At 47.1% G+C, this 27,172-nt stretch overlaps 2 protein-coding genes across 7 annotated transcripts in view; both read right to left on the reverse strand.

Moving 5' to 3' along the window:
• Positions 1-4,726, reverse strand: part of Ehmt1 (euchromatic histone lysine methyltransferase 1) — a 134,817-nt gene extending 130,091 nt beyond the window's left edge. For 4 of the 5 annotated variants that reach the window (XM_028772803.1, XM_028772800.1, XM_028772802.1 and 1 more), the window contains exon 1: positions 4,689-4,725. In XM_028772803.1, the coding sequence (XP_028628636.1) occupies positions 4,689-4,709 (21 nt within the window). In that variant the 5' untranslated portion in view covers positions 4,710-4,725. Of the gene's footprint in view, positions 1-4,688 lie in introns of all 5 variants that reach the window. The other variant, XM_028772798.1, reaches the window with a different exon arrangement.
• A 6,365-nt stretch (positions 4,727-11,091) lies between these two features.
• Positions 11,092-19,753, reverse strand: Arrdc1 (arrestin domain containing 1). 2 transcript variants are annotated; one of them, XM_028772946.1, is made up of 8 exons: positions 19,600-19,753; positions 13,500-13,610; positions 12,866-12,916; positions 12,617-12,771; positions 12,284-12,466; positions 12,010-12,186; positions 11,499-11,931; positions 11,092-11,419 (listed from the first exon to the last, which is right to left on the reverse strand). In XM_028772946.1, the coding sequence occupies exons 1-8, from the start codon at positions 19,715-19,717 to the stop codon at positions 11,349-11,351; spliced, it is 1,299 nt and encodes a 432-aa protein (XP_028628779.1). In that variant the 5' UTR covers positions 19,718-19,753; the 3' UTR covers positions 11,092-11,348. The 2 variants fall into 2 exon arrangements, with proteins under 2 accessions (XP_028628779.1, XP_028628780.1); XM_028772947.1 differs by lacking the exon at positions 13,500-13,610 and having other exon boundaries at positions 19,600-19,751.
• Between the last annotated feature and the right edge of the window lie 7,419 nt (positions 19,754-27,172).

A 27,172-nucleotide genomic window follows, 5' to 3' on the forward strand; every position in this document is an offset into this window, starting at 1 on the left:
TCTCTGAGTTCAAGGCCAGCCTGGTCTACAAAGTGAGTTCCAGGACAGCCAGTGATAAGCAGAAAAACCCTGTCTCAAGGGAAAAAAAATAATAGTAATGACTTAAAAATCAAATACAGTCTGGGTCTAGAGTTGAGTGGCAGAGAAAATGCCTGGCATCAGGAGAGCTTATAACCCTAGGTTTGATCTCCAGAGCACTGGGAGTGAGAGGGGTAGGGGGGCGTCAAACTACAACAATAGAATAATGACTTTCAGAAGGTCAGGATGCAGCTCAGTAGTAAAGTTCTTCCTAAGTATTTGGGACATTTCTTTGAGACAAAAGCCTTAGAACCATACTGGTCTCAAGTCCTCGCTGATCCTGGACATACATTTAAACACACACACACACACACACACCTTCAAACTGACTTCCAGACATTTCATATTTAATCAGATTTTTTCTTCAAGTGTGAGAGTGGTGAACTAAGTATGTCTATATTTTTAGACATTCCAAAGGTTCATACCATTAAGACTTATTTTTAGTTTTTTTTTTTTTTTGAGTTTTTTGTCTGTTTGCTTGCTTGTTTTGAGACAGAGTCCCATCTCAAATGCCTTGAACTTTTGACATTGCTGAGGATGACCTAAACTGATCTCCCTGTCTCTACCACAAGAGTGCTGGGATCACAGGCATGCATCTAGACCAGCACCCTATCAATTGAGCTACAGCCTCAGTTCTGCTGTCTATATAAGCAACTACTAGAAAATATATTTCATCCTGAAGGAATAGAGAAAGTGTGAGAGAGCAAGAAAGGCAGGCCAAATTCCAAAGACAATGCTGCACACCAGGCCAAGAAAATGTCCATTCCAGCTAGCAGGTGAACACAGAGTGTAAGAGTTAAATGCGCCATGCAGTGGTGGCGCAAGCCTTTAATCTCAGCACTTGGGAGGCAGAGGCAGGCAGCCTGGTCTACAGAGTGAGTCCCAGGATAGCCAGGGCTACACAGAGAAACCCTGTCTCAAAAAACAAACAAACAACAAAAAAGAAGAGTCAAATGCTCACTTTCTAATACTGGAAGCACACAGATAATCCCTACAGCTGGTGAATAAAGACATAACCAGCATATATTCAGAAACATACATCAAGTTGCTGCTGCCTTTGTAGACTAAAGAGCTTCCAGTAATGTCTCTTAGCCATGACTTTTTAAATTATATGTGTAAATACTCTAAAAAACAAAAAGATTTTAGTTTTGGAGGTTGATGCTTCATTTTTGGTGGTGGTTGGTTTACTTTTGTTTGCAGGACAGTTTTTCTTTGTATAATTCTGGCTGTCCTAGAACCCCCTCTAAAGACCAGGCTGGCCTTGAACTTAGAAATCTGCCTGCCACTGCCTCCTGAGTGCCAGGACTTGGAAGAGTGACCCACCACATCTGAATGCTTTTACTCTTTGAGACAAATTCTAATACTGTACCCCAGGTTATGATCTTCCTGCTTCAGCTTCCATGTGCTAAAATCATCATTATGTACTTCCACACCCAATTAAAATGTAATATTAAAGGAAGAAAAACAAAACCAGGCATCAGGCATGGTAATACACACTGGTGACCCCAAGAAGATCAGGATTTCAAGGCCAGTATTAGAGGCCTAGAAATCAGAAGTCAGCCTGGGACCTATCTCCAAAAAAAAAAAAAAAAAAAAAAAAAAGCAAACATAGGGGTTGGGAGAGATAACTCAGAAGTTAGAGCCTTTTTGCTGTTTCAGAGGCCTAGGGGTTCAACTCCCAACACCTACTTGACAGTTCATAACCACCCTAACTACAGTTCCACTGTTCCACTGCCTCCACTGCCACCTGACACGGAAATACAGAATATAAAACATTCATGCACATAACATTATACATAAAGGCCAAACATTCACGCACATAAAATTAAGTAATTATTTTAATCTTAATAAAAAGATGCATATTAGCCACGCTATTAAGTACAGACTTTGTTTTGGAAGGCCCTCCTCCTGCTGCTGGAAGAGAACATTTTTGTTGAGACAAAAGCCCTATGCCTCAGACACCAGTTTGATCCTGTGACTGGGGCATACATTTAAATCCAAGAAGTGGAGGAGCCCACACCAATCTACACAACAGAGAATAGGAGATATACTAACAAACCTCTCCACTACCTAAGTAGTTCTCAATGTGAAAAGGTGTTGGGAGCTGGGGTAGAGGGAAGACAGAGATACAATTGTGACACACACATAAATACACATTTAGGTAAGGTTCTCAAGTGTCAGCTCTACTGGGTTAATCATCCCACAATTTGTGAACCCTAACCAATAACTATTTCAAGATTCAGTGAGGATGAACCCATGCTGATCCAATTCCACAGTATTGCATTACAAACAAAGGCCCCTCACCCTGTCATGTACTTCCAGGATAAACACTTAAAATCATAAATCCACACAGGTGTCACACATGGTTTAGCAGCCATGGACTCTACAGACACAGACCCTATGTCTTCTAACACATCAAACCCTTTGTAATCCTGGGTTGTGTCAGTTGCCTCATCTGCAAACCTACTTGGTAAGACTACTGTCATGTTTACACACAATATGCACAAAATGCCTACAGCAGGGCTGGGAGCAAGCACAAGCTCACCCCACACACAACCTATGTAATTTGCCTGTAAAATCAAAGACACTGGAGGCCACTGACACTCACCTTTTTCTGAGGGTGAGAGGAGCAGATGTGAAATAAACTAAGACTGGGCCGGGCGGTGGTGGCGCACGCCTTTAATCCCAGCACTTGGGAGGCAGAGGCAGGCGGATCTCTGAGTTCGAGAGTTCGAGGCTAGCCTGGTCTACAGAGTGAGTTCCAGGACAGCCAGGGCTCCACAGAGAAACCCTGTCTCGAAAAAACCAATAAACTAAGACTGGGCTAGCTTTGAACATGCAATCCTCCTGTCTCAGCCTCCCAAGTGCTAGGATAACAAGCATGCCCTACCACACTCAGCTTCCTCAATCAGTATAAACACCAACTATGTGTTTAGCAGTGAAAAATGGCAAAGCTGGAGGCTAGAAAAATAGCTCAGCAAGCGGTGGTGCGCGCCTTTAATCCCAGCACTTGGGAGGCAGAGGCAGGTGGATTTCTGAGTTCGAGGCCAGCCTGGTCTACAGAGTGAGTTCCAGGACAGCCAGGGCTACAGAGAAACCCTGTCTCGAAAAACTATTTAAAAAAAAAAAAAAAAAAAAAAAGCTCAGCGGTTAAAAACACTGGCTACTCTTCCAAAGGTCCTGAGTTCAATTCCCAGCAACTACACACTGGCTCACAACCATCTTAAATAGAATTGGATGCCCTCTTCTGCCATGCATGCAAATAGAGCACTTGTATACATAAATAAGTCTTTAAAAAGCAAAGAAAAATGGCCAGGCCTACAACTGATCAACTTACTTAACCTCTGCAGTCTTATTGTCTTCATCTGCTAAATAGGAAATAACAATACTGTCTACAGGAGTCATGGCTACAGGAGTCATTATAAAAACTGTATGGGGTAACTTCTCTGAGGGGTTTAAACAACATCCGAAACACAAGTGCTCGATAAATGATTGAGAATCACCATGTATCTCCTTCCTTACACTCCTGGAAATGACTTAGATTATCTCATATACATTTGTGTTCTTGATGCCTAAGTCAGTTCTTGAACGTTGTGAGTACTCAAGAAATCCTCCTTCCATTAGATCTGAAAACTAGCCATTCACTTACATGAATACCCCTCAAAAAGGCGAGAAAGAAAAAAGAAAGAAACGCAACGACCATACATTATGAGGTAAAATGTACTGCTAAGCCTATGCACCGTATGTGCCAGCTTTTCAATACACCTTCACTTTCTGAGGTCTGGAAGACCCAAAAGCTAACTATTCCCGCGGCTAATTTTGGAGGAAAACTATAAGGATATACTTTCTTCCAAACCGGCCCCGTACTTCGGCCCTACGAACACAACACTAGTGCGTCCTCAGGACCCCGGGCTCCCGCCGGCCTTTCCCATCTGCGGGAAGACAGCGGTCCCTCTCGCCTGGGCATAACCTTTACGCCGCAAAAACCAGGAAGCAAACTATCCCGCAGAAAGAGCAGAGGGAAGGCCACCACGCGAACAAAAGACCGCTAATTCGCCGTCCCCAGCCGCTTTAGTGCCATCGGTGAATAAACTTGGATCCGCAGACATTCCTCTGTCGAGCGTGCTGCCCGTGATCACCCTGCTGCAGCGGCTTTGTGCGCGGGAGACGCGCGGGACCGGCCAACTTTTCCTTAAAGATGGTGCCACGCTCTCGCGGCGAGTGAAAGGTCACGGCGCGGGGCAGCAGGCGCAGGCCCGCCTCACCTCCGCCGCGCACAAGTTGGCCCGCTCCACTTTGCCTTTTGTCTCCACCACCCCGGCTCCGACCCGACCGCAGTCAAGCTCTGAGCTGTGGGATGCGGAGCCGCGGCCTCCTACCGTCTGCCGCGCTGCTGCCGCCGCCGCCGCTGCTCGGGCCCGCCGTGCACAAAGCGCGCCGGTGGAGCGCGGGCCGGACGCTGGGGCCTCGGCGCCACCCGGCCCGAGGCAGCGGGGGCGCGCGGCCCCACCCAGCTCGCGGTTCACTTGGGTTCCTGTCCCCTCGCCGCGGCTGTTGCCATCATGACCGTGGCCTGCGCCCCAGCGCCGACAGCCAGCCCCGCACCTCACCTCTGCATCCGCGGCGGCCATGGCCCGGGCCCGCAGCGTGGCCCCGCCCCTCCCGCGCGCCATCGCCCCGCCCGCGCCTCGCGGCCTAGGGCCGGGGCGGGGCTGGCCGGCCACTCCTGCGCCTGCGTGAGTACCCGCGGCTGCGCACCGGGACCCGGCCGTGCGGCGCCTGCGTCTGGAGGCGAGGCCAGGTGGCGCCTGCGCGCTGAAACTCAACCTGTGCTCCTGGAACTGAGAGTTCACCAATAGGAGCTGCTCTGTTTCCCGTTACCTCGGTTTCGCTCCCTCTCATTTACCTGCAGTCCACCAATATTACTTGGAAAGTTTCAGACATAAGCTAGCCCTACGTTTCAAGTTAGGCGCCGTTCTGAGTTAGCTGAGAAAACCGAGTTTCTTCTTGGTTCCGCTAGGTGCTGGCTGACCACCCTTTTGTACCACTTGTTTACACTACACGCTACAACTGGCTTGTTGACTGTCAATAGCCCACTGGGTTTCTACACTACTAACTTGAGTCCTGACAACACTTACTCTATTTAATAGTGGCCCCAAAGTGTAAGGAAGGTGATGAGACTTTCCAAAACGCTAGAAAACCATAAAGCGCTCCCTTTAAGCGAAAAGGCAGGAGATTTCAATAAATAAGTCTTAACAATGGAGTAGCCAAGAGAAGAACGCTAAGAACTCACTTCCGGGGCTGGAGAGATGGCTCAGTGGTTAAGAGCACTGACTGCTCTGCCAGAAGACCTGAGTTCAATTCCCAGCAACCACATGGTGGCTCACAACCATCTGTAATGGGATCCGATGCCCTCTTCTAGTGTGGCTGAAGACAACAGTGTACTCATATACATAAAATAAATAAACCTTAAAAAAAAAAACTCACTTCTGATGAAATTGTGAAAGAAATCTATGCTAGTTCTGTTGTCGAACTTCACACTGAAAAAGTTCTGGCCACAGGGCATAAGTGCTAAGATGGGAAGGAGTTAGATTTGTAGATAAAGAGTTTGAAACAAATGTGATTCAGTGATGAGCACACATTCTGTCAGAAGCATTGAGGCTATATGAAGACTTCTGAAAGGTGGTACCTTAAAAAAGAGGAGATAACATGCCATTTTATTGCAAGTGAGAGGAGGATATATGGAGAGGGGTCTCTCTCTCTCTCTCTCTCTCTCTCTCTCTCTGTGTGTGTGTGTGTGTGTGTGTGTGTGTGTGTGTGTGTGTTGGAGAGGTTGCTTATACAATTGAAGTTGCCACATCTCAAGCAGACTTGAAAAAAGGGAATAAAGTGAAAGTGCTTAGAGAACTTCCATCATCTGGGGAAGATGAAGAAGAAACTGAAGCAGAGGCAGGAATGCATGCATGAATAAAGGTTGCCAGAATGTTTCAAATTTCAAAAATATTAAAGGACAAATTATGGGATATGTTTCTAAGATGGAATACAGTAATAAAGTCACCAGTACGCCAAACACAGTGGCATACACCTCTAATCCCAGCACTAGGTCCCTGAGCTACATAGACTCGTTAACAACAACAACAAACCGGGTAGTGGTGGCACACGCCTTTAATCCCAGCACTTGGGAGGCAGAGGTAGGCGGATTTCTGAGTTCGGGGCCAGCCTGGTCTACAGAGTGAGCTCCAGGACAGCCAGGGCTACACAGAGAAACCCTGTCTCGAAAAACCAAAAAGAAGAAGGAGGAGGAGGAGGAGAAGGAGGAAGAGGAGGAGGAGGAGGAGGAGGCAAATGATATAAAGAGATAAGCCCAAGACGTCACATGCTCGGCTAGCAGTCTATCATTGAACTGCAACCTCAATCCTTTTCCATTGTTTTCCTTTCTATCTGGCAGGATCTCTGTGAAGCTGGCCTGGATGCTATCTTTATATCTCAGCCTCTCTTGTAGTTGAAATTGATTACAGGTCTCAACATTAGAGGCTGATTTAAAATTTCTATTTATTTCAGCATTTTTTGTTTTATTCATTTCTAATGATTAATTTTCATGTGTGTTGGTCTACATTTATGTTTTGTGTGAGGGTGTTAGGTTCCCTAGAACTGGAGTTACAGATAGTTGTGAGCTTCCATGTCAGTGCTGGGAATTGAATCTGGTCCTCTGGAAAAGCAGCCAATGCTCTTAACAAGTGAGTCATCTTTCCAGACCCCATGTGTAGCCCAGGTTGCCCTTGAGCGCAAGTGTTCCTCCTGCCTCTGCCTCCATCAGCAAATCCTACCGGCAAACACTACCATGGACAGCTTGTTTTATTCTTGAAGCAGGGTCTCATTGCAAAGTATGGATAGTCTCAAACTTTCAGTGTTCTTCCTGCCTCCATTTTGTGAAGGAATAAAAGTAAGCCCCACCACACCTGACAAAGCTAAACGTTTTATAAAATTAAATTTTTTACCTGTACAGTCACTAAAAGTCTATTTTCTGCTACAACACTACAATGATTTAAAAATGTTAAGACAGAGGACTTTCAATTACAATGTTTTTTTCTCCAAAAGTTTCCCCTCATGGGTCTGGGGGGCGGGAGGGGGGATGCTCTACTGAGACTCTTTACTCACTTGTATCATCTGCTACCAGCATCAAATCTTAGAAGTCATGATGCAACAACTGAGGATCCAGACATTGTCAACCAGTACTAAGCAGCGTCACAGTGCCTATGCCATTCATCTTATGCCATGACTTCACTTTGTCATTGTAGCATCTCAAGTCCCAGTAAAGAAGACCATAATCCATGTAATTTTATTACAATTAGTCTCATACATGATACACTGTTATTAGTAGTACTAAACTCTCCCTGTGTTGAATTTGTAAATCTTTATCATACCTATAAATAAAATGTATACAGAGTTCTCCATTATGTGCAGTTTTTGGACATCCACAGCAGGGCCTTAGAAAACACTCCTTGTGGATGAAAAGAGACTACCATATCTTCTTGTTCTAAACTGCTTTCTAGCAGGCTAGTCAGAGAAACCTGCCTTGTGTCTAAACTGGCTTCTAGCAGGCTAGTCAGAGAAACTTGCCTTGTGCAACCAACACAAGGCCTTTAAGTGTTTCCATTTCAGACAGGGTTTCTTTGTGCAGCTCCAGCTATCCTGGAACTCCATCTGTCCACCAGGCTAGCCTTGAACTCAGAGATCTACCTGGCTCTGCCTTCCAAGGGATTAAAGGCGTGCACCACCGGTACCTTGATAAAGCTTTGAGTCTTAACCTCCAATCACAGACACATTTTTATTTCCTTGGTTTTCCCAAAAAGCAGTCAACATGAGTTGTATCCTGGGAGATGCCTCAATAAGGGGCCTAGGGATGGAGTTGCTCTGCTTGTGGGGTACACTAGTAAAGGATGGTGCTGTAATATGAGAAAGGTCCTGGAGGGAAAGCATCCCTAGTTAGGAAAAATGTCACAGTTGGAAGAATCCTACTAAGGGGCATGTCCCAACTTCGTAGGGAACATTTTGTTTAGGAAAGATGTATCTACAGGTTTGAGAGGGTACACAGAGGGGATTCCGTTGGGAAGATGATCCAACGGAAGAAAGGTAATCTCCTAAATAGCATATCTGCCTCCACAAAAGGGAGCTATCCCAACAGGGAGAAATGTCCCAGCTTGCCAGTCCCCTCACCGCCTCCTCACCCCTATTAATGAGAATACAAACTGGAAGCTCTGGGTAGGAGGGTTTGTCTGACTGGAACTTGTTTTTTTGTTTGCTTGTTTTGTTTTTCTTTGGTTTTTCGAGACAGGGTTTCTCTGTGTAGCCCTGGCTGTCCTGGAACTCACTCTGTAGACCAGGCTGGCCTCGAACTCAGAAATCTGCCTGCCTCTGCCTCCCAAGTGCTGGGATTAAAGGCATGTGTCACCACTGTCCGGCTGACTGGAACTTGTGCACTGATAAGAAAGCTCACTCTGATTCTGGAGGTTCCTAAATGGAGAGATACTGACCCCAGTTAGCATGGAGGGCTCCAGTTAGGAGGTGTACTCTCCATGGTTACCCCAAGGTCTGCCAGACACAAGCTTCCTGTGTTCAAGGCAAAGCCTTTCCTACAGACCAAGTAACTTTGACTAGACTGAAAACCTAGGGCCACATGAACTATCTTAGGCCGCTTGATCTCTATGAACTCTATGTCTTTCCAATCTGAGACTCCAAAGAGAAGCTAAAGTGAGGTCTCACTGACAAAAATTAAGGCAGTCTTGAGTTTTTCTGACCAGTCTAGACTCAGTATCACCAGGAAACAGACTCTGGAAAATGGCTCTGCTAAGTTGGCCACTGTGGGTTCTTACACAGAGGAGGAAATGGACAGTCCCCACTGGGATCTAAGCATGCTTTAGGACAACTAAACTGTTGTTAAGGCTTTTATGATGGACTGGCAAACAGCCTTTCTGGAGATCATGGGAAATGGTGATGCACAGTCTTCTGCAATCCATAACCCAAACAGAACCATCTTCCCCTAACCCACCTCTTCATCTCACTGCGAGGATGGAGCCTCCTGTATCTTTTCCCAGAGACCTTTGTTCCAGCTATCTACATAACTTGCTCCTTTCCTAGCCTTTGTGCCTTAAATATCACTGCCTCAGCAAAGTCTTCCACTTCCTCCTATCCATTTTCATCTATTATCCTTGATGTCTTTTTCTCTGCAGCCCCACTCCATGTCTCTCTCTTTCTCTCTCATTTATTTTAGGTGTTTTGGGGTTGTTGGCTTTTTTTAATATTTATTTTATTTATATGAGTACTGTGGCTGCCTTCAGACACACCAGAATAGGGCACTGGATCCCATTATAGATGGTTGTGAGCCACCATGTGGTTGCTGGGAATTGAACTCAGGACCTCTGGAAGAACAGTCAGTGCTCTTAACTGCTGAGCCATCTCTCCAGCCCAGGTGTTTTGTTTTAAGACAGGGTCTCATCCTGTAGACCAGGCTGGCCTCAAACTCAGATTTACCTGCCTCTGTCTCCAAGTGCTGTAAATAAAGGTGCATGCCACCATGTCAGGTTCCCCATACTCTCGTGATAAACTGTGTATGACCACTGTTTTCTGTGTTGCACTGCCCACAACAATACCCTCTGGCACAAACAGAATACAAAAGAACAAATACTTAAGTGAAGAGGTTGAAACCCAAGTGGAGATCTTTTACCAGGCAAATATGGTATGACAGAAACTGTTGGGAAGTTACAGGCCTTTCGATGCCCACACTTGAGTCAGCCACAGCCCCACTATCTACCTAGCCCTCTTGCTCTAAGCAGGTGAAGTGTGTCCACACTGAGCCCAGTTCTGAGAGACAAGCCCACTCCCGTTCCTATTGTCTAAGTGAGCGAGCCAAAGTAAGGCAGTTAAATGTTTACAGGCAGCCTGAGGCAAGGCGGGATTCAGACCCAAGCTTTCCTTTCACAACTTCCAGAAGTATGTGGAGATCTGTGGCCTACTTGCTCCTTTTCTCCAGGACCCTTCTGATCCACAGAATCAAGTGTGAGCAGGTATGTAAAAGGTATGTTTCAAGGGGTAGACAATGACGTGTTCCAAAAGATCTCCCCCACTTCTGGCCTTCTGACACTAGAGTGTCAACCTAGCAGGCTAAGTGATGTGGAAACCAGACAGATGCCTAAGGCTCAGCATGGAAAGCACAACTTGGGGATACTGATTATGTACGCCAGCATTCTGTTCTCTAGTGCATCTTGTTCTCTACAAGTCTGTGAACTAGTTGATTTCATGGGCAAGATGGCCACCGTGTCTAGCAAGAGGCTCTCCCCTATAAGAGATAGAATTTAACCAATTCCACAGTAACCACTTCCAGTGTACACACTACATGTCTACATGTGAAGGACAACAGGGCTGTCTTGGAGATCAAGGGGACTGCAGAGTGCTTCTGAAATGCTGTTCCAGGGAGCTGTTGTCTTTCATTCTTATTCTGGGGCCCTAGATCATGGTCCTAAGGTCTTGTGTGTCAGCAGTGGTAAATAAGGAGAGGCACAATGCTCAGAGCCGACAGTAACCTCATGCCCAAGAGTAAAAGGTTCTACCAAGTGGGTTCCTAGAGCAATAGTTTGGAATGCAAGCCAGAGTGTGTCCCAAAAAATGCCAGGAACATCCTTAAGCACTATTTAGAAAGAAAGAGGACAGGAGTGGGCAGTACAGCACTACTCAGGCTGCACTCTCAGAGACTGTAGAGGAGCCCAGAGGTGGGGCACCAACAAAGTGAGGATAGGCTTGAAGTAGAACTTGAGGTAGGATTGGGCAGGGTCAGAGGAAAAGCCCAAGGATGCATCCTACAGGATGTGGTAAGGGAAAGAGCTCTGAGGGGGAGGAGTATCTTTCAGAGGTGGGAGTCAAATGAGGAGCTTGCAGGGTCTCAGTCTTCAGGGTGGAGCTTTTACAGCCGGGCTATCTTGAGGCCAGATGGTAGGGCGAGAAGGCCAGCCACTTGCCCAACTCTACAAATAAAGCGCTTTATTTATGCAGTCTCTCCAGGTCCCAGATCTCTGCTGCCCTACCAACCTCTCAAGAAGAGGACTAATTAAATCCAGAGGAGCCAGGAGTGGCTGGTCCACAAGGGGTCGTCCCAACAGCTGCAGGTCCTGAGTAGCTGGGCCAGGTAGAGAGGAAAGGCACGAGGCCCTGGGCATCCCATACCAGGGCAAAGGCCAGAACCACTCAACAAGGTGGCATGAGTTAGCACACCAGGGTCAACACCCTGGGATCAGGCCAAGGTCTGTACCACCAGCACCACAGCTCTGCTCATAGGATGGTGGAGCCTCTGTGGGAAGAAAGGAGAATCTACAAAGGGCTCAGGGCACCCTCATTTTCCCACCCCTGTTCCCGTCATTTCCACTCACCGTAAGGGTAGCCCCATGAGCTGTACTCTGGAGGGAGGATCAAGGCACTGGTGGTGGGTACCGGCCCCCCAGAGCCTTCTGCAAAGTAAGGGACAGTGGCACCTATAGAGATGCACAAGGGAGGGTGCAGAGAATGCCTAGCAGGGCTTCCAACCTGAACACAGGGCTCAATGGTGGTGACAGACACAGAACCCAGCGGAGCAGACAGTGGCTGCTGCTGAGAATGGCTCTTGGTGGACAGGGCAACTGGGTCTGAGAAGTGAGGGCCACTAGCCACAGCCTCTTCCTGGGGTGGTGCAGAGGGCACCACTGGGGACAAGGTCCCAGGAGAAGATCCTGGGCCTGGACAGGGGCTCAGTGGGGTTTGGTTCACAGCAATATTGCCAACAAACAGTGGGAGAGTCACGGTGGCCTCGGGTGCCTTCATGGAGACCTGGAAAAAATGTAGGTATTGAGGAGTCAGGCCAAGGCCACCTAGCCTCAGGCCACCCAGCCCTGGGCAACACCAAACCTGAAGGTAATAGTCGATGTGGATAAGGCTGCAGCCAGGCAGGGCTGACTGGGGCAGGGCAGGCACTAGGATCTGTTCCTGCCACTGAGCACGCCTCCAGGCCTTGACACCTGTACCCTCCACCTCTGCAATGGTCCGCACGTCATAGATCCAGCGCTTGGCCTTATAGGATACCTTCTGAGAAAAGACTTGACTGTGAGCCTGGGCAGGTCCAGCACACACCCCTTCTGCCCCATGGGAAAGGGACAGGCTCAGGGATCCAAATGGTTCTAACCTGTAGCAAGCTGGCCACTACAGGGCTGGTGTCCTTGCCTGACTGATTCTCAATGTCAGCCTGCAGCCGAAGCACCTGTCCCACCACATAGCCACGAAGGTCAGTGCTAGCTGTGAGAAGCACACTGCCAGTCTTCACTAGCTTATAGGAGAACTTCTTGGTAGTGGAGGCCACATTGGGTTGCTTGAAGGGAAAAGGGAGAAGAATTTATTAAGCGAACACAGACAAGACCCTCAGGCTGCTCCAGACACCAGCAACCAGCTTAAGACAGGGCCTGGCTGCCTGGCCCAAGAAAGTTGAAGGCAACCAAGGAAGCCTCTGTTCCATCCTTACCTCGATATCTGGGATGCTGTTCAGGTTCAAAGGGCTCAGGATGTAGAACACGAGGCTACACTTGTGATCCTTGGAAAAACGTGCAGTGTCGATGGATGCCCTCACCTGGTGTACAATCTTCCCAAAGGGTCCCTCAAAAGATGTGGGTGCTGTGGCTGCAGGAATAATAGGGATTGGCTGGAACCCAGCACCTCCCTCTTGTAGGTCTCACCATTTCAAGGAGGCTGTACTCGCAAGCTTTCCACTCACCAGGAAGCAGAAACTGAAAAGGGAAGCTGTGTTCTCCAGCCGGCAGATTTCCTACAGAGACAAGAAGGAGGAGGGAGCAAACCAGAGAAACTCCATAGTGGCCACAGTGCCAGACCAGAAGTAGACACTGCAGCCCACCAGTCCATACTACCTGTCTCCAGCACTGAAGCAGCATGACCCTAGCAGGAGCTACAGGCTACACACAAGGGCTTGGTTCAAACAAGAGTGCAGGGCTGGAAATGTAGTTAGTGGAGTGTTTGCTTAGCACACACAAAGTTTTAGTTCAATTCCAGGGACTATGCAACCCACATACGTACGGTAGCACATCCCTGGGAGGTGGAAGGAGGAAAATCAGAAGTTAAATCCTCTGTTAAATAGTAATTTCAAGGTCAGCCTGAGCTACATGAAACCCTGTCTCAAAAATGAATAAATACAAATTTTAAATAAAATAAAGCCCAGGACGGTGGTTGAGAGCAGAGGACGGGATGAGACAGTCACATTAAGCTTCAGAGCCCACCCAGACCCAGAACCAGAAAGTGGGAATCCAAGAGATGGTTGCTGGAAGGGGAAGGGACAGGCTGACCCCCTCCAGTCAAGGGCTGCCCCTGTGATCACTGCTGGCTCCCACACTCACCCTTGTCAGCCAGTGACAGGGAGCTGTTGAAGTAGCTCTCCTCCACCACCCATGCCCCATCGTTGGCCTTGTTGGAGACCCCACAGGAACCCATGCAGGTCACCCGGATAGCTGTAAGGGGAAGGGTGCCATAAGCCTATGCCAGCTGATGGCATAGGCACCTCCCTGTCCCCAGCACAGGATTTCACGTAGGTTTGGAAGTACCCATGGGTCAAGGAGCCTCAATGATGGCCAAGCAGCCAGGTCATCTTCCCAAGAATACCTCCTGGCCATCCCCAATTTTGGTGTTCTCCCAGGGAACCAGGCTGCCAAGGAAAGAGGTGGCAGGAGGCCAATATTCTCCAAGATAATCCCTGGATTACCCCCAGACTGATGACCTCAGCCACTAGGCAGACCTATAAACCCAGCCACCCTTTTTTCACTAGATGAAGTCAGTTAAGTCTGGAGACGCCCCTTTAGTCTCTGAAAAGCTAACACCAGCACTCTCCCTGCGGGAATGCAGTCAGACCTGTCTGACCGAGTCAACAATGTGGCCCTGGAAGGCAAACCCTGACTTACTTCCTGAACAGTAGTGCCCAGGAGGCTGGTTGGTCCCCCACCAGTGGGAGCACCCAGAGCAGAAACAACTAGAGACAGAGCTCATATTCCTCCGTTTAACAAATACATCCTGGCCCTACTGTGGTCAGGTAGCTGCAGCTGAATGAAGGGGCACAGTTGAAACTGGTCACAGGAGGGGTGGCTCAGGCAAGATGTAGGAGAGGCGCCCTGAAGCAACACCCTTCTCCCTGTAGAGTTGGCTCATGGTTTTAGCCCTTTTCCCAGACTTATTTGACAGGGTCACAGGAGGGGAAGATTATTCAAACTCTTTTCATCTTTGTGACAAAGCTACCAAGCAGGAAGAACAAAAAATTCCAAGCACCTAGAAGTTACACCTGCCTCATGTATAGTCTCCCTGTATTATATAGTCCAGGCATCCTGTTGCACATCCACAAACTATTCTATAAACTTTATCCTTTGGCTCATCCTCAATCCACACAGCTCTCCACAGGTGCACTCTCCACAGGTTCACCTCTGATATGTTTTGTAAACTTTGGTATGGTGCTGGTGGAAGGGGTGCCTCTGCGGGGCCCAGGCTGAGGCATCCTTCCCCCTGAGGGACCAGCCATGGGACAGGTCTAGTATAGAATAGAGTTTATTTGGGGGCATGGGAAGGGGAGTTGAGAGGGGAGTAGAGGTGGGGGGGGAGAAGAAGGAGGGGAGAGAGGAGCGGGAGGAGAGGGAGGGGAGGGAGGAGGGGGGCTGGATAGAGGGGGGGGGGGGGGAGAGAGAGAGAGAGAAAGGGAGAAAAGAAACAGAGAGAGGGAAAAGAGGCCAAACAGTCCTTTTTATAGCAAGCCAGGCATACCTGGCTGTTGCTAGGTAACTGTTGGGCGGAGCCTAGAGGGAATGCTAACATGTTAACACACTCCCTTACCTGATGGCTGCCAACACCTGTTCCTACTCTTGAGACTGTCCTGCCTTCATTCCTGCTGTACTACTCTCTGTCCTTGGAAATGCCAATGTCTGTCTGTCACCTTCCATGTCAGCCCAACCTTACAATTCTAACCTCCAACCTGGTTTAAAGTACACACACTTCTGCCATGACCTCTGAAGTCAAATCACCAAGTAGTCCCACCCTGGAATCTGAACACTATTGGCACCTATAAGCCAGGAAACAGTTCTTGAGATGACAGGGGTAAGTGAAGGTTCAAAGATCTGCTAGAGGGCTCAAGATGCTTCACAAAGGGAACATCTCCCTAAGGGTGACTGGCCCCACATCAGATTCAAAAAGTCTGGAGGGCTCAGTTTAGTCCAGATGCTGCCAGTGTTATGAGGGTGCCTACAGTAAATGGCAAAGTGCTATTCAAATTCTTCATACTCAATGTATGTGCAATAGCAAACAGGTTGTTTAGCTGTTTAGTTTAGGGATAGTTTGATATTTGAATGACTTTTTGTAGCAATAGACAATTGGAACCAATACCTAGCCACACTAGAAACCAGGGGAAACCCAGGTGTCTTACATGTTTACTAGTCAGAGTGACAACCACTAAGTACTCTGACCTATGTTGGGGAGAGGATGGAGAAGCCATAACAGTGACACAGAGCCAACTTCTGTGTTTGCACCTGTATATGGCAGGACACCCATCGGGTATCCAGTCCTACACTGCTTCATCAGGATTCTCTCACAGCACTGCTTAGAACAACAATCAAGTATTCGGTTTGGACCTCCTAGAGTTCAGGCAAAGAAGCATGAGACCACTAGATTCCAGGAAAACAAGCCACATCCAAACTGGGAGTAGGGGGATCGAACTCTGATCTTCCCAATGCCAGGTATTTCCCATACTACAGGGCTCTTGGGAAGACCCTGCCAGTGTGGACATCTTCTAGCCCCTGAGGTGAACACATTCTGTATCACTCTCGTGAGAAATGACTGAGGAAAGGGGCTTGCAAACAGTATGTCCTCTGCTTCCCCAAGAAAACATTTGGAGCTTCTTCTCAGTAGCATCACAATCTAGGTGTAAAATTTCTCCCAGAAAATTCCTCAAGAACCATGTTCACTGGCCAAGGACAATGCCAGCAGCCAGGTATATACCTTCTCAAATCACTGGAGCAGGAAAAACCATGCACTACATAAGGAACATAAATCTTGAGAAATGAGGGAGTTTCTGAGCATACTAGGTGGTCTCTCTGTTGCTGCTGCTGCAGGCCACTGGACATGGCTCTTTTTAAATAATGTTCTGATGCTTCTCAGTAATATCTCTATAGTCCTACCGCTCCACTCTCATGCAAAAGTATTTGGGAAGCAATCATGGTCCTCTCAAGCTCATCTCCTGAAGCATAGCCAGGAACCCAGGGCAAGTGTATTCTAGCAAATCCTCCACTTCAGAGCATCAAGTAGCAGTCTACAGAACAATACACACCTCAAGGTGCAGTGCTCACTGCTGGAGACTAGAGGCTGCTCAGTTTTTCTTTCTTTCCTTCCTTTTTTTTTTTTTTTTTTTTTTTTTTGCTTTGTTTTTGAGACAAAGTTTCTCTGTAGCTAGTAGCCCTAGCTATTCTGGAACTAGCTCTGTAAAGCAGGCTGGCCTTGAACTCACAGAGATCCACCTGTCCCTACCTCGGGAGCACTGGGATTAAAGGTATGCTCCATCTCATAGCAGCCCTGGTTTTCTAAAGAAAATCATAGTGTGTGTTTTGTTCCACAGAGATGTCTGGCACCTTCTTCCCTCATGGGTGCTTCTATCTTCCAGAAGTTTCTTACCATGCACCATAATAATGAAGACCTTTCAATTCTTCTTCCAGTTCCAAAGATCTTGAACCTGACCATCCTCACCAGCTAACATAATCTACCATTAAATCTCTGCTCCCAGTTGTTCTGCCTCCAGTTGTACCACAGACTAACATGGGTGGCTACCTCTTAGGGTCCTGTGAACACACAGCTGAATTATGAAAAACTGAGTGGATTAGAGAGAGCTTATGAATTAAGTGCACTTGTTCCTCTTGCAGAAAACCCAGATTCCATTCCCAGAACCCAGAACCCTTAATCCGGGTCAAAAGCACTTGATATCCTCTTCTGTACTCTAGGGCACACAAGCAAGTAGTGCACAGACACATATGAAGACAAAACATGTACATTCATAAAATAAAATGCTAAAATATAAGTCTAATTTATATAAAAAAGAAAAATAAGGAGACCTAGGAGTGGAGGTGCATACATGCATCAACACTCAGAAGCCTGTATCAGGACTGCAAGTTTGAGGTCAGTTTGGGCAGCATAGAAAGATGCTGTATCTAAACAACAACAATAGTAATAAAATAAACTTAAAAAAAAAAAACAAGAAAAGAAGGCGGCTGAGAGTTTAACTCAGTAGTGCACTTATCAAGCATGCTCTAAATTAAATTCTCAGCATCTGAAAAGATTCAGAAGATGAAAAGCAAGTAGAAAGACCTCCATCTATCCAAAAAGGGGGAGTAGAGAGCCATAAGAAAAATACAGTAGGCCCTGCTGCTCTCCTGGGTCATCTGTGTTCCATATCACCTCTGAGGCAGCTATCATCCTCTCAGATGGGTTTGAATCATTGTCAATCATTAGACAAGTACCCAGTGAGCAAAACTGACAATCCCAAGGTTGTACTTGTTGACAATAAAGAAGTGGGGGTGAGGGGCTCTTCTACTGGGCCTAGCAGAAATTCAACAAGTGTCCTTTGAATGAGAGAAAATATAAGAACCATGCTTATCTCCATCCCAAGCAGGACTGGGGGAAGTTCCAGAGTGGCCTACACACAGACACACACAGACACATAGACATAGACACAGACACACACACACACACACACACACACACACACACACACACAATCTCAATTGCCAACAATATAAATGATTCACCTTCTAGCTCCAGCCCATGATCCTGGACACTTTGGCAGTTGGGACCAACCTCTGGGCTCTCTTGGACCTAGAAGGTCAGCTGTCGGTTTACTCTCTATCTGCTACAGATCATCCTTACACTGTATTTGGCAATAGCCTAGCCTGTTTACCTCATGTCTTGTCGGGAGAAAATAACAGAAAAGAAAAACTGAATGGCTAATTCTAACTAGGACCTCTCTCTGTTGTATCCTCAAACCCACAAGCCTGTGCCCTGTACCACGTTCCCCTCAGCCAGTGTCGAGTTTTCTTTACACTTCTTGTACCTTTCTTGGATCCAGGAGGAGCTGACCTATCATTCTGTAAGCCTCTACAAAATTATCAGCTCTCACCCAGACCACATACTCTACAGAAAGATAGGTAATGTGATTATGACCAGAAGCCTCAATAAGATCAGGGCCTGACAGGTACCTGCAATCCAGATGCCTTCTTTGTTTTGTTTCTGTTTTATTATTTGTTTTATTGTTTGTTTGTTTGTTTGTTTGTTTGTTTTTTGAGACAGGGTTTCTCTGTGTAGCCCTGGCTGTCCTGGAACTCACTTTGTAGATCAGGCTGGCCTTGAACTCAGAAATTCTGACTGCCTTTGCCTTCCAAGTGCTGGGATTAAAGGTGTGTGCCACCACTGCCTAGCTTCCCGATTACTTCTTGACCTGGACAACACCAGGTCCAGGTCCAGATGTTCACCTGGGGCCTAGGATGACTGAGGAGGATAGCTCTGCGTCCTCAGCAGACACCAGAAGTGTGTGTGGACAACTGTGGTTTGGCCATGCAGCCAGGCAGTTCTCACAGAAGACAAAAATAAAAGAGCACCAAGCAAGGACATCCATATAGTCTTGCAATCAGTGTCAGGCAGAGGCCACAGCAGCACCCATCTGACCCCAGAGAGCTCAGTCATCAAATCCCACACAGGGCCCCCTGTTCGTGGATCCAGCACCAAAAAGGCTGCACCTGAGAGTGCCCTGTCGATGGCAAAGCAGCAACCTGATCCCCAGCCCCAGAGTCTCAGATCTATGCATCACCAGAGGACTCAGCTCAGCTCCCACAAGGCCTTAGGACAGGAGCGAGGGGATTGCCCGGTGGAATAGGGCCCCTTGCCAGCAACTACAATCTTTAAGCTGAAAGCAAGAAAGTACCCTGTGGATTATGCTGAGAACCTGCACACTTGAACCAGAACTGTCTTTGAAGAAGGTCCTGCATAGGAGCCTGGAGACAAGGAAAAGAAAGGACTAAAAGCACACTAGGTTCCAGGTGGGGGCCCAGCAGGTGCACAGTGCAGCGGACCTTGGACAACTGAACAAGGGAAGACTGAAGGCCTATATGCTTCTACCGCCAGGGCTGCCTGGGCATAGTGAACAAGCACTTAGGCCCTTGCACAGACTCTGGCAGCCTTGGCGGAGAGCACAGGACGGGACAGATGCGGAAGGACTGGGCCACCGAGCTGCCTGCCCCGCCCTGCCCTCCGTAAGCCTCCCAGAACAGCCTGTCCCTGGCGCCCGCGGTTCCGTCGTAACCCGGGGCTTCCTGGAGACTGAGAATCCAGTCGCAAAGCCCACTGACCGCACGGTTTCCGAGAGCCCCGCCCCACCACAGGTAAGAACACGTCTACCCACTCCCCCGAGGGGGTCCCCGCGCCCACCTCGGAAGGGCAGTGGCGCTCCCAGGCGCAAGTGCACGGCCCCAGCCAGCGGCTCCCCAGGACTGTAGACGACGCGGCCCTGACTCAGGCGGATCTCGAAGAGCTGCACCCTCCCCATACCGCGGTCTCCCGCGCCGCGGACCTGACGCCTGCTAAGGCAGTGGCTTCGAGGCCCGCCCCCTTCCCTCCTCTCCCCTCCCCTCCCCTTCCCTTCCCTCCCCCCCCCCTCGGTCGCCCGACAGAGGGTAGACCCAGGCCGCAGGACCCGCCTGGGCCGGAATACTAGCTAGTGCCTCCAAGACCCACCCTCATCCCAAATACCCGCCCCTTTCTGATCCAAGGCCCGCCTTCTCCACGGCTGGTCTCGGACCAGAGGACACGCCCATGGATGAGGACACGCCTCCTCCACAAGGATCCGCCCATTTTTCTAGATTTGCTTCCCTGAACACAAGCACCTGGTCACAACAGGCCAATCATTGCTCTTGCCCTTCAGAAGGCCGGCCCAGACCAGCTACGGAGTGTGCGGCAGGTATGCTTTAGTCTAATACCCTCACCGGATCCTTGAGACTCTGGGGCTCAGGGGTGAGGACTGCTCACCTATAAGTGAAAGTGGGTCCCCGGGAACCCATGAGAGATGCTCGGCGCTTAGGCAGTGTAGGTCCCCAGCTATGCCCCACGGCCATCGTGCTTTGTCCCTTCCTGAGATGTGGTGGGCAGTAGCGGCCCATAACACCGGTGCTGAGTAGGGGGAGCTCAGGGCAGAAATAAGAGACCCCTGCAAAACTTGGGACGTAGAGCGAGGAGGTGCGGAAAGAGGAGGGACTGATTCTGAATCACAATTTTCCCCAAGATAGGGCATATCCCTGGAACGCACTCTGTTGACCAGACTGGCCTCGAACTCAGAGAAGGTTTATTTATTTATTTCATGTGTATGAGTTCACTGTAGCTGTCTTCAGACACACCAGAAGAGGACATTGAATCTCATTACAGATGGTTGTAAGCCACCATGTGGTTGCTGGGAATTGAACTCAGGGCCTATAGGAAGAGCAGTCAGTGCTCTTAATTGCTGAGCCATCTCTGCAGCCCGGAAGAAAGGTCTTAAATTCATATGTTCACAATTTATTGTTCTATCTTACTATGGTGTGAAAGCCAATTTAAGCCATGCTTTTTCTTCCCCATTTGGTACTGTATTAAATAAATTTTATGAGCTATTCAGCACTGTCTTAGAAGATGGTCTTCGTGGAGGGGGTGTGGCTTAGTAGTACAGCACTTGCCTAGTTCAAGCAAGGTTCTGGTCCCCTAAACTACAAACACACATATAGCACTTTGTATTAGGTAGTTGATGTGACTGTCCTGAGGCCATTTTTAACATGGAGTCTCAACCTACCATTATTTTCTACTTTTTACTTCGTGGCTGGTCCTTTAGAAATCAATGGGAGCCGGGCAGTGGTGACTCACACCTTTAATCCCAGCCCTTGGGAAGCAGAGGCAGGTGGATTTCTGAGTTTGAGGCCAGCCTGGTCTACAGAGTGAGTTCCAGGACAGCCAGGGCTACACAGAGAAACCCTGTCTCGAAAAACAAAAAAAAAAAAAAGAAAGAAAGAAAGAAAGAAAGAAAGAAAGAAAGAAAGAAAGAAAGAAAGAAAGAAAAGAAATCAATGGGAATCTATACCCATAAGAGCAGAGCAACAATGGTATTGTCACTTTGTACTTGTCTAGGACAGAGATGCCTCAGGGGCCGGGCTTACTGGTTAAACATGGAGGAAACAAAGTGGAGTGGCAGTTACCAGAACAGTTAGCAAAGAGTTCCTCAATGGAAGATACAAATCATTTTGTGGTAGAAGCCATGACATGCAAAACCTGGGTGCCCTAGATACCCCATACATTTAGGGGAGTTAAAGGGCTAAAATAAAAGAATAACCTTTGTGCAGATAATTGAAATCTGGGCTAGATGGTGGGAATGTGATCCAGAACTTAATCTGATTCTGGTTAACAAAAGGAGGAGAGGACTTGGTGTGTTGGGCTGAGTGTGGTGGTACACATTAGGTTTCAAACCCAGATGCAAGGCTGTGGCGCCTACTTAACATATTAAGGTGGACCTTGCCATGGGATTCTCCCAGCATCCCTCAGTCCCTATCTTTTACAGAGTCTTCCTGGCTGGCATTCCCCAAACCTCCTACCCTGAACTTCTCCAGTTCAGGGGCTGGGCTTCCCCAGCCATCTTAGTTCCCCCACTCTCTTTTGGGCCTCCTGGCTGCTGCATCTGGTTCCCCTCTCCTCACATGGCTCAGGGTTTTATCAACTCTGGATTCTCCCAGATGTCTCTGTCTGCCTTCTATCTACAGTAAAAGTTCTCCAGCATACCTAGGCGAAGTCCCACCCGTCCCTTTCATTTTTCATTTCTCTGGTGCCAAAACCTGAGACCAGTTTTATTCCTTTTCTTTCTGTTTCTGTTTTGTATTAATCTGGTGTCAAAGCCAGGGAATGACATAAATGATATCCTTGCCTAACAAACTGGCGGCTAAAGAAGGATTCAGGGAAAGTAGTTGGAAAGAGAAGAGCAATTAGCAGCCCCAGGGTGAAAAATGGGCAAACAGGAAAGTGTTTCAGTAAAGAGGAGATGTTTGGAGGCTGCTGAGTAAGAACAGGACAGACCTGAGTGGATTTTCTTCTAGGTCTCCTAAGCAGTTATAAGCATTATTCTGATCCTAGTCCACCCATTTCCTTCTGGGATCCATTTCAGCACAATTGCCTGTGTCCAGTCTCTTCTCTGCTCCTATCAAGAGCCTTTCAAATTTAGGTGTTTTGTTATTCAACCGCTTTAACAGCTGTAACACTGGACCTCTGTACAGGACGGGTCCGGGTTGCCATTTGCAACTCCCAGCTTTAACTCTCATGATCTAGAAATACTGACCCCATTTTCCATGCTCCCTTTGCTAGACCCTGGCTAGTCCCCTCTTTTCCTGGTGATTCTATCCCTAACTCTCTATCATTCTGTGAGATTTCACTGTTGGTGAGGCACTCTGATTTCAGGTGAGAGGCTTCCTCTGATTCCCAGACATTTGTGTTCTAATCTGGTACTCATGGTTCCTAAGAGGCACTACCATTGGGAAAGTACTAAGACTTGTCAAGAGCAAGGGAAAGTATGACCTTTATTGTTTTCCACATAGAAGGAAAAAAAAAAAAGATTCAAGCAGGAGAGGCAAGGGATGCTTAAGACTCCATGGCTGTCATTCTTAATCTTGATAGTCAACCTGGGTAGATCTAGAATCAACTAACTGACACACCGTTAGGCACTCCTCTAAGGGATTTTCTTTATCAGATTTGAAGTGGAAACTTAAATGTGAGTGGCATCTTCTGGTAACAGCCCGGGTACAAGGAGCCCACTCTCACAGGAAGTGCATCTGTCATTATTGCATTACCTCGCTGACACATTAGAACCAGCAGCTCTCCAAGACTCCTCCAGGACTTCAGCACCTGACTGGGACTGCTGAGGCATCCAACATTTTGGACTGAGCAAATTACTGGAGTTTTGCCTCTCCAGCATGATAAAGCCATTGTGTGACTACCCAGATTATATCATGTAAACCAATCTAAACCTACACACACATCTTTTTTAGGGGAGAGGGGGTAAGTCTCACTATGTAGCCCTGTCTGGCCTGAAACTTTCTATACAAAACAGAACTGCTTCAGCCTGCCAAGTGCTGAGATTAAAGGCATGTGCACCACCACTCCTCCATACCTCTCCAATTTTAAATAAAGATTTGTTTTTGAGACAGGGTTTCTCTGAATAACCCTGGCTGTCCTAGAACTCACTCTGTACATCAGGCTAGCCTTGAACTCAGAGCTGCTTGCCTTTGCCTCCCAAATGCTGAGATTAAAGACATGATCCACCATACCTATCTTTTAAAAGAGGTTAAATTGTGTGTATGTGGGTTTTTTTGTTTTTAATTTATTTATATGAGTACACTGTAGCTGTCTTCAGACACACCATTAGAGGCTGTTGGATCCCATTACAAGTAGTTGTGAGATACCATGTGGTTGCTGGGAATTGAACTCAGGACCTCTGGAAGAGCAGTCAGTGCTCTTAACAATGCCATCTCTCTAGTCCCCTATGTATGTGTTTCTATGTGTGGTGTTCATGAAGGCCAGGTACTGCATTCTCTAGAGCTGAAATTACAGACTATTGTGAGTTGCCACGTAGATGCTAAGAATTGAACCCAGGACCTCTGAAAAAGCAGCAAATGCTCCCCACTACTAAGCCAGCTCTCCATCCACCTCCCTTTTTTAAATTTAAGATTTTATTTTTAATTATATTTTTCTATATGTATATATACTTGCATGTGGGTGCTCAGAGAGGCCAAAAAGGGTGTCTAATTCCCTGGAGCTAGTTGTAAGCCTCCTAACACAGTGCTAGGAAACAACTTTGGGTCCTCTGTAAGAGCAGCAAATCCTCTGAAGCACTGAGCCATCTTTCTCATTTTCATCTAGCTCATTTTTTGCTTTTTTGGAGTCAGGGTTTTAGTCTGTAGCCTAGACTGGCCTAAAACCAATACCGTCTGCTTCAGCCTCCCCAGAAGAAAAAGAAAAGATGTAGGCTCTATCCCCTTGCATTAAATTTGGTGACTTCCAACAGGACTACAACAAACAAGATGCAGGGTTAGTTCCAGGTTAAGCTTAATAAGTCCTAAGCTACAAGATAAAACTATCTCATTACCCTATACAGAGGTCTTGAGAATGCTCACACATGAGCATCAAATAGTCTCAGATGAGCACAGGGATGTGGTAACATGGCTGTCTCAGCAACTGTTGTCACATGTCCAGCCATGCCAATTTATTGTGTAGCTGGAAAACCAGGCTAGTCTCAGACAGGAGGTTCTTGTATACTGTCTGGTATTTGCTAAGAATGGGATGATCAAGATATTTATGGCCCTGATACAACTACCATTTTTTTTCTGGAGTTGGTCAGGTGTCTCCTTTGTCATCTTTTTTTGATGTGGGGTATCCACTAGGGAAGACTGCTCAGACATAGGTTTAAGCCTATAAAAAGTCTTTATTAACTGGGTGTTCGAGATCCCAATGTAGCACTGAATCTTCCTCAGGATGAGCTTTTACACACACATACACAAAAAAAACATATTCTGGGCTGATATACTTAACAAGAACAGTTAGCCAGATGCAGAACTACAGAAGTCAAAGTCTTTCTCAGGACTATGGACTTTAATGGATTAGGTCTTTGTTTTTATTTCAGCAAGTGATGCTGTCCATTTGCTGAGTTTTATGGACTCAATGGTACTTCCAACTTGAAGTCAGTTGTGCTTTGGACAAGGCTGATCTTAACTGCAGAGACCCACCAGCAGCTGCCTCCTGAGTGCTGGGATTAAAGGTGTGTTCCACCACACCTGGCTCAAGTCACCTAACCCTGGATAATTTCCTCAAAGTAGTCACCCAATCAGTATGCGGCACGGCAAATACAGACGGATGGGAGGGACTTGATGAAGGTGATCATCTTTCTTTCTTTCTTTCTTTCTTTCTTTCTTTCTTTCTTTCCTTCCTTCCTTCCTTCCTTCCTTCCTTCCTTCCTTCCTTCCTTCATTTCTTTTTTTTTTTTTTTTTTTGGTTTTTCGAGACAGGGTTTCTCTGTGTAGCCCTGGCTGTCCTGGAACTCACCCTGTAGACCAGGCTGGCCTCGAACTCAGAAATCCGCCTGCCTCTGCCTCCCGAATGCTGGGATTAAAGGCGTACACCACCACCGCCTGGCAACCTAGAACTTCTGATCCTGTTACTTTTGCATTGAGAGTGCTAGGATTATAGACATGTGCTTGTTTCTTCTGGGAACTAAGTCCAGGGTGTCCTTGTTTACTAAGCTAAGCTACCATTCAACCTACATACATCCTCAGCCCTGAGGTTGTTTATTATGAAGCAAATTGGAAAAGAAACTAGTACTTAAAAAAGAGACATTGCGGAGCTGGAGAGATGGCTCAGTGGTTAAGAGCACTGATTGCTCTTCCAAAGGTCCTGAGTTCAGTTCCCAGTAACCACATGGTGGCTCACAACCATCTGTAAATTCTGTCTTCTGGAGTGTGAAGACAGCAACAGTGTATTCGCATACATAAAATAAATAAAAAAAAAAAAAAAAAAGAGACATTGCCACAACAAAATTCTAAAAGGTAGTGTTGGGCTAGTTAGTGTGTTTGCTGCATAAGCAAGAGAACTTAACTGTATCCCCAAGATTCATGTCAAAAGCAAAAAAAAAAAAAAAAAAAAAAATCAACCAAATGACCAAACAACAGGTCAGGGGGAAGCGGCCTCAGCGGTTAAGAGTGCGCATTGGCTTCTCTTCTAGAGTTGAAGTCCTAGCACTCACATGGCAGCCCACAACTTTCTGTAACTCCAGTCACAGTCCCGGGGGCTCCAATGCCCTTTTCTGTCCTCCGAGGGCACCAGCATGCATGAGCACACATGTAATACACAGACATAGTGCATGTATTTAAAAAAAAGAAGGCAGGTATGATAAGGACGCCCATGCCAGCTCTAGGAAGTCAGGGGCAGGAAGAGTCCTGGGGCTCTCTGGCTGGCCAGTCTAAACAAATTTATGAGCTCTGGTCTGAGAGAAAGATGCTGTTTGCAAAAGTAAGGTGGAGGAAGCCACTGTGTTTGCAGAGGATCTGGGTTTGATGTCTAGCATCAACATGGTGGCTCACAATGTCATAAACTCCAGTTCTGGGCAGCCAACCCCCCTTCTAATTTCTGAAAGCACCAGACACACATGTGGTACACAGACTTATGTACAAGCAAAATACTCATACACATTCTCTTAGTTAGAGTTTTACTACTGTAAAGAGACACTATGACCAAGGCAGCTCTTATAAGGACAACATTTAATTGGGGCTGGCTTACAGGTTTAGAGGTTCAGTCCATTATCATCAAGGCAGGAAAATGGCAGCATCCAGGCAGGCATGGTGCAAGAGGAGCTGAGAGTTCTACATTTTCATCTGAAGGCTGCTAGCAGAAAGCCCACACCCACCACACCTACTCCAAGAAGGTCACACCTTCTAATAGTGCTACTCCCTGGGCAGAGCTTATACAAACCATCACACACATTACACTAAAAAAACAAACAAGCGGGCTGGAGAGATGGCTCAGCGGTTAAGAGCACTGATTGTTCTTCCAAAGGACCTGAGTTCAATTCCCAGCAACCACATGGTGGCTCACAACCATCTGTAATAGGATCTGATGCCCTCTTCTGGTGTGTCTGAAGACAGCGACAGTGAGCTCACATAAAATAAATAAATAAATCTTTAAAAAAAAAAAAAAAAAAACAAACAAGCATTTTTTTTAAAGGTGGATTTGAGGAAGACACTTAATATCAACCTCTTCCATATGGCTTTCATATGTACACACATACATCACACACTGACTTCTACAAGTATACACACACACAAAGAGACTTGTAACATACACACACACCACACACTGACTTCTACAAGTATACACATATACACACACTGACTTCTACAAGTATATACACACACACTGACTTCTACAAGTATACACACACACACACACACAG

This window comes from Grammomys surdaster, unplaced genomic scaffold (genome assembly GCF_004785775.1).
Source record: "Grammomys surdaster isolate TR1022 unplaced genomic scaffold, NIH_TR_1.0 219, whole genome shotgun sequence".
Taxonomy (NCBI): domain Eukaryota; kingdom Metazoa; phylum Chordata; class Mammalia; order Rodentia; family Muridae; genus Grammomys; species Grammomys surdaster.

Bases quoted from the DNA above. Each gene is read 5' to 3' on its own strand.
- Arrdc1 (XM_028772946.1), bottom strand. From the start codon at position 19,717: ATGGGGAGGGTGCAGCTCTTCGAGATCCGCCTGAGTCAGGGCCGCGTC. The intron at 11,932-12,009 runs GTTTGGTGTTGC...CATTTTTTCCAG, and splicing joins ACATCGACTATTACCTTCAG to GTCTCCATGAAGGCACCCGA. The intron at 11,420-11,498 runs GTGAGTGGAAAT...TTCTTCCCACAG, and splicing joins CTCATGGGGCTACCCTTACG to AGGCTCCACCATCCTATGAG.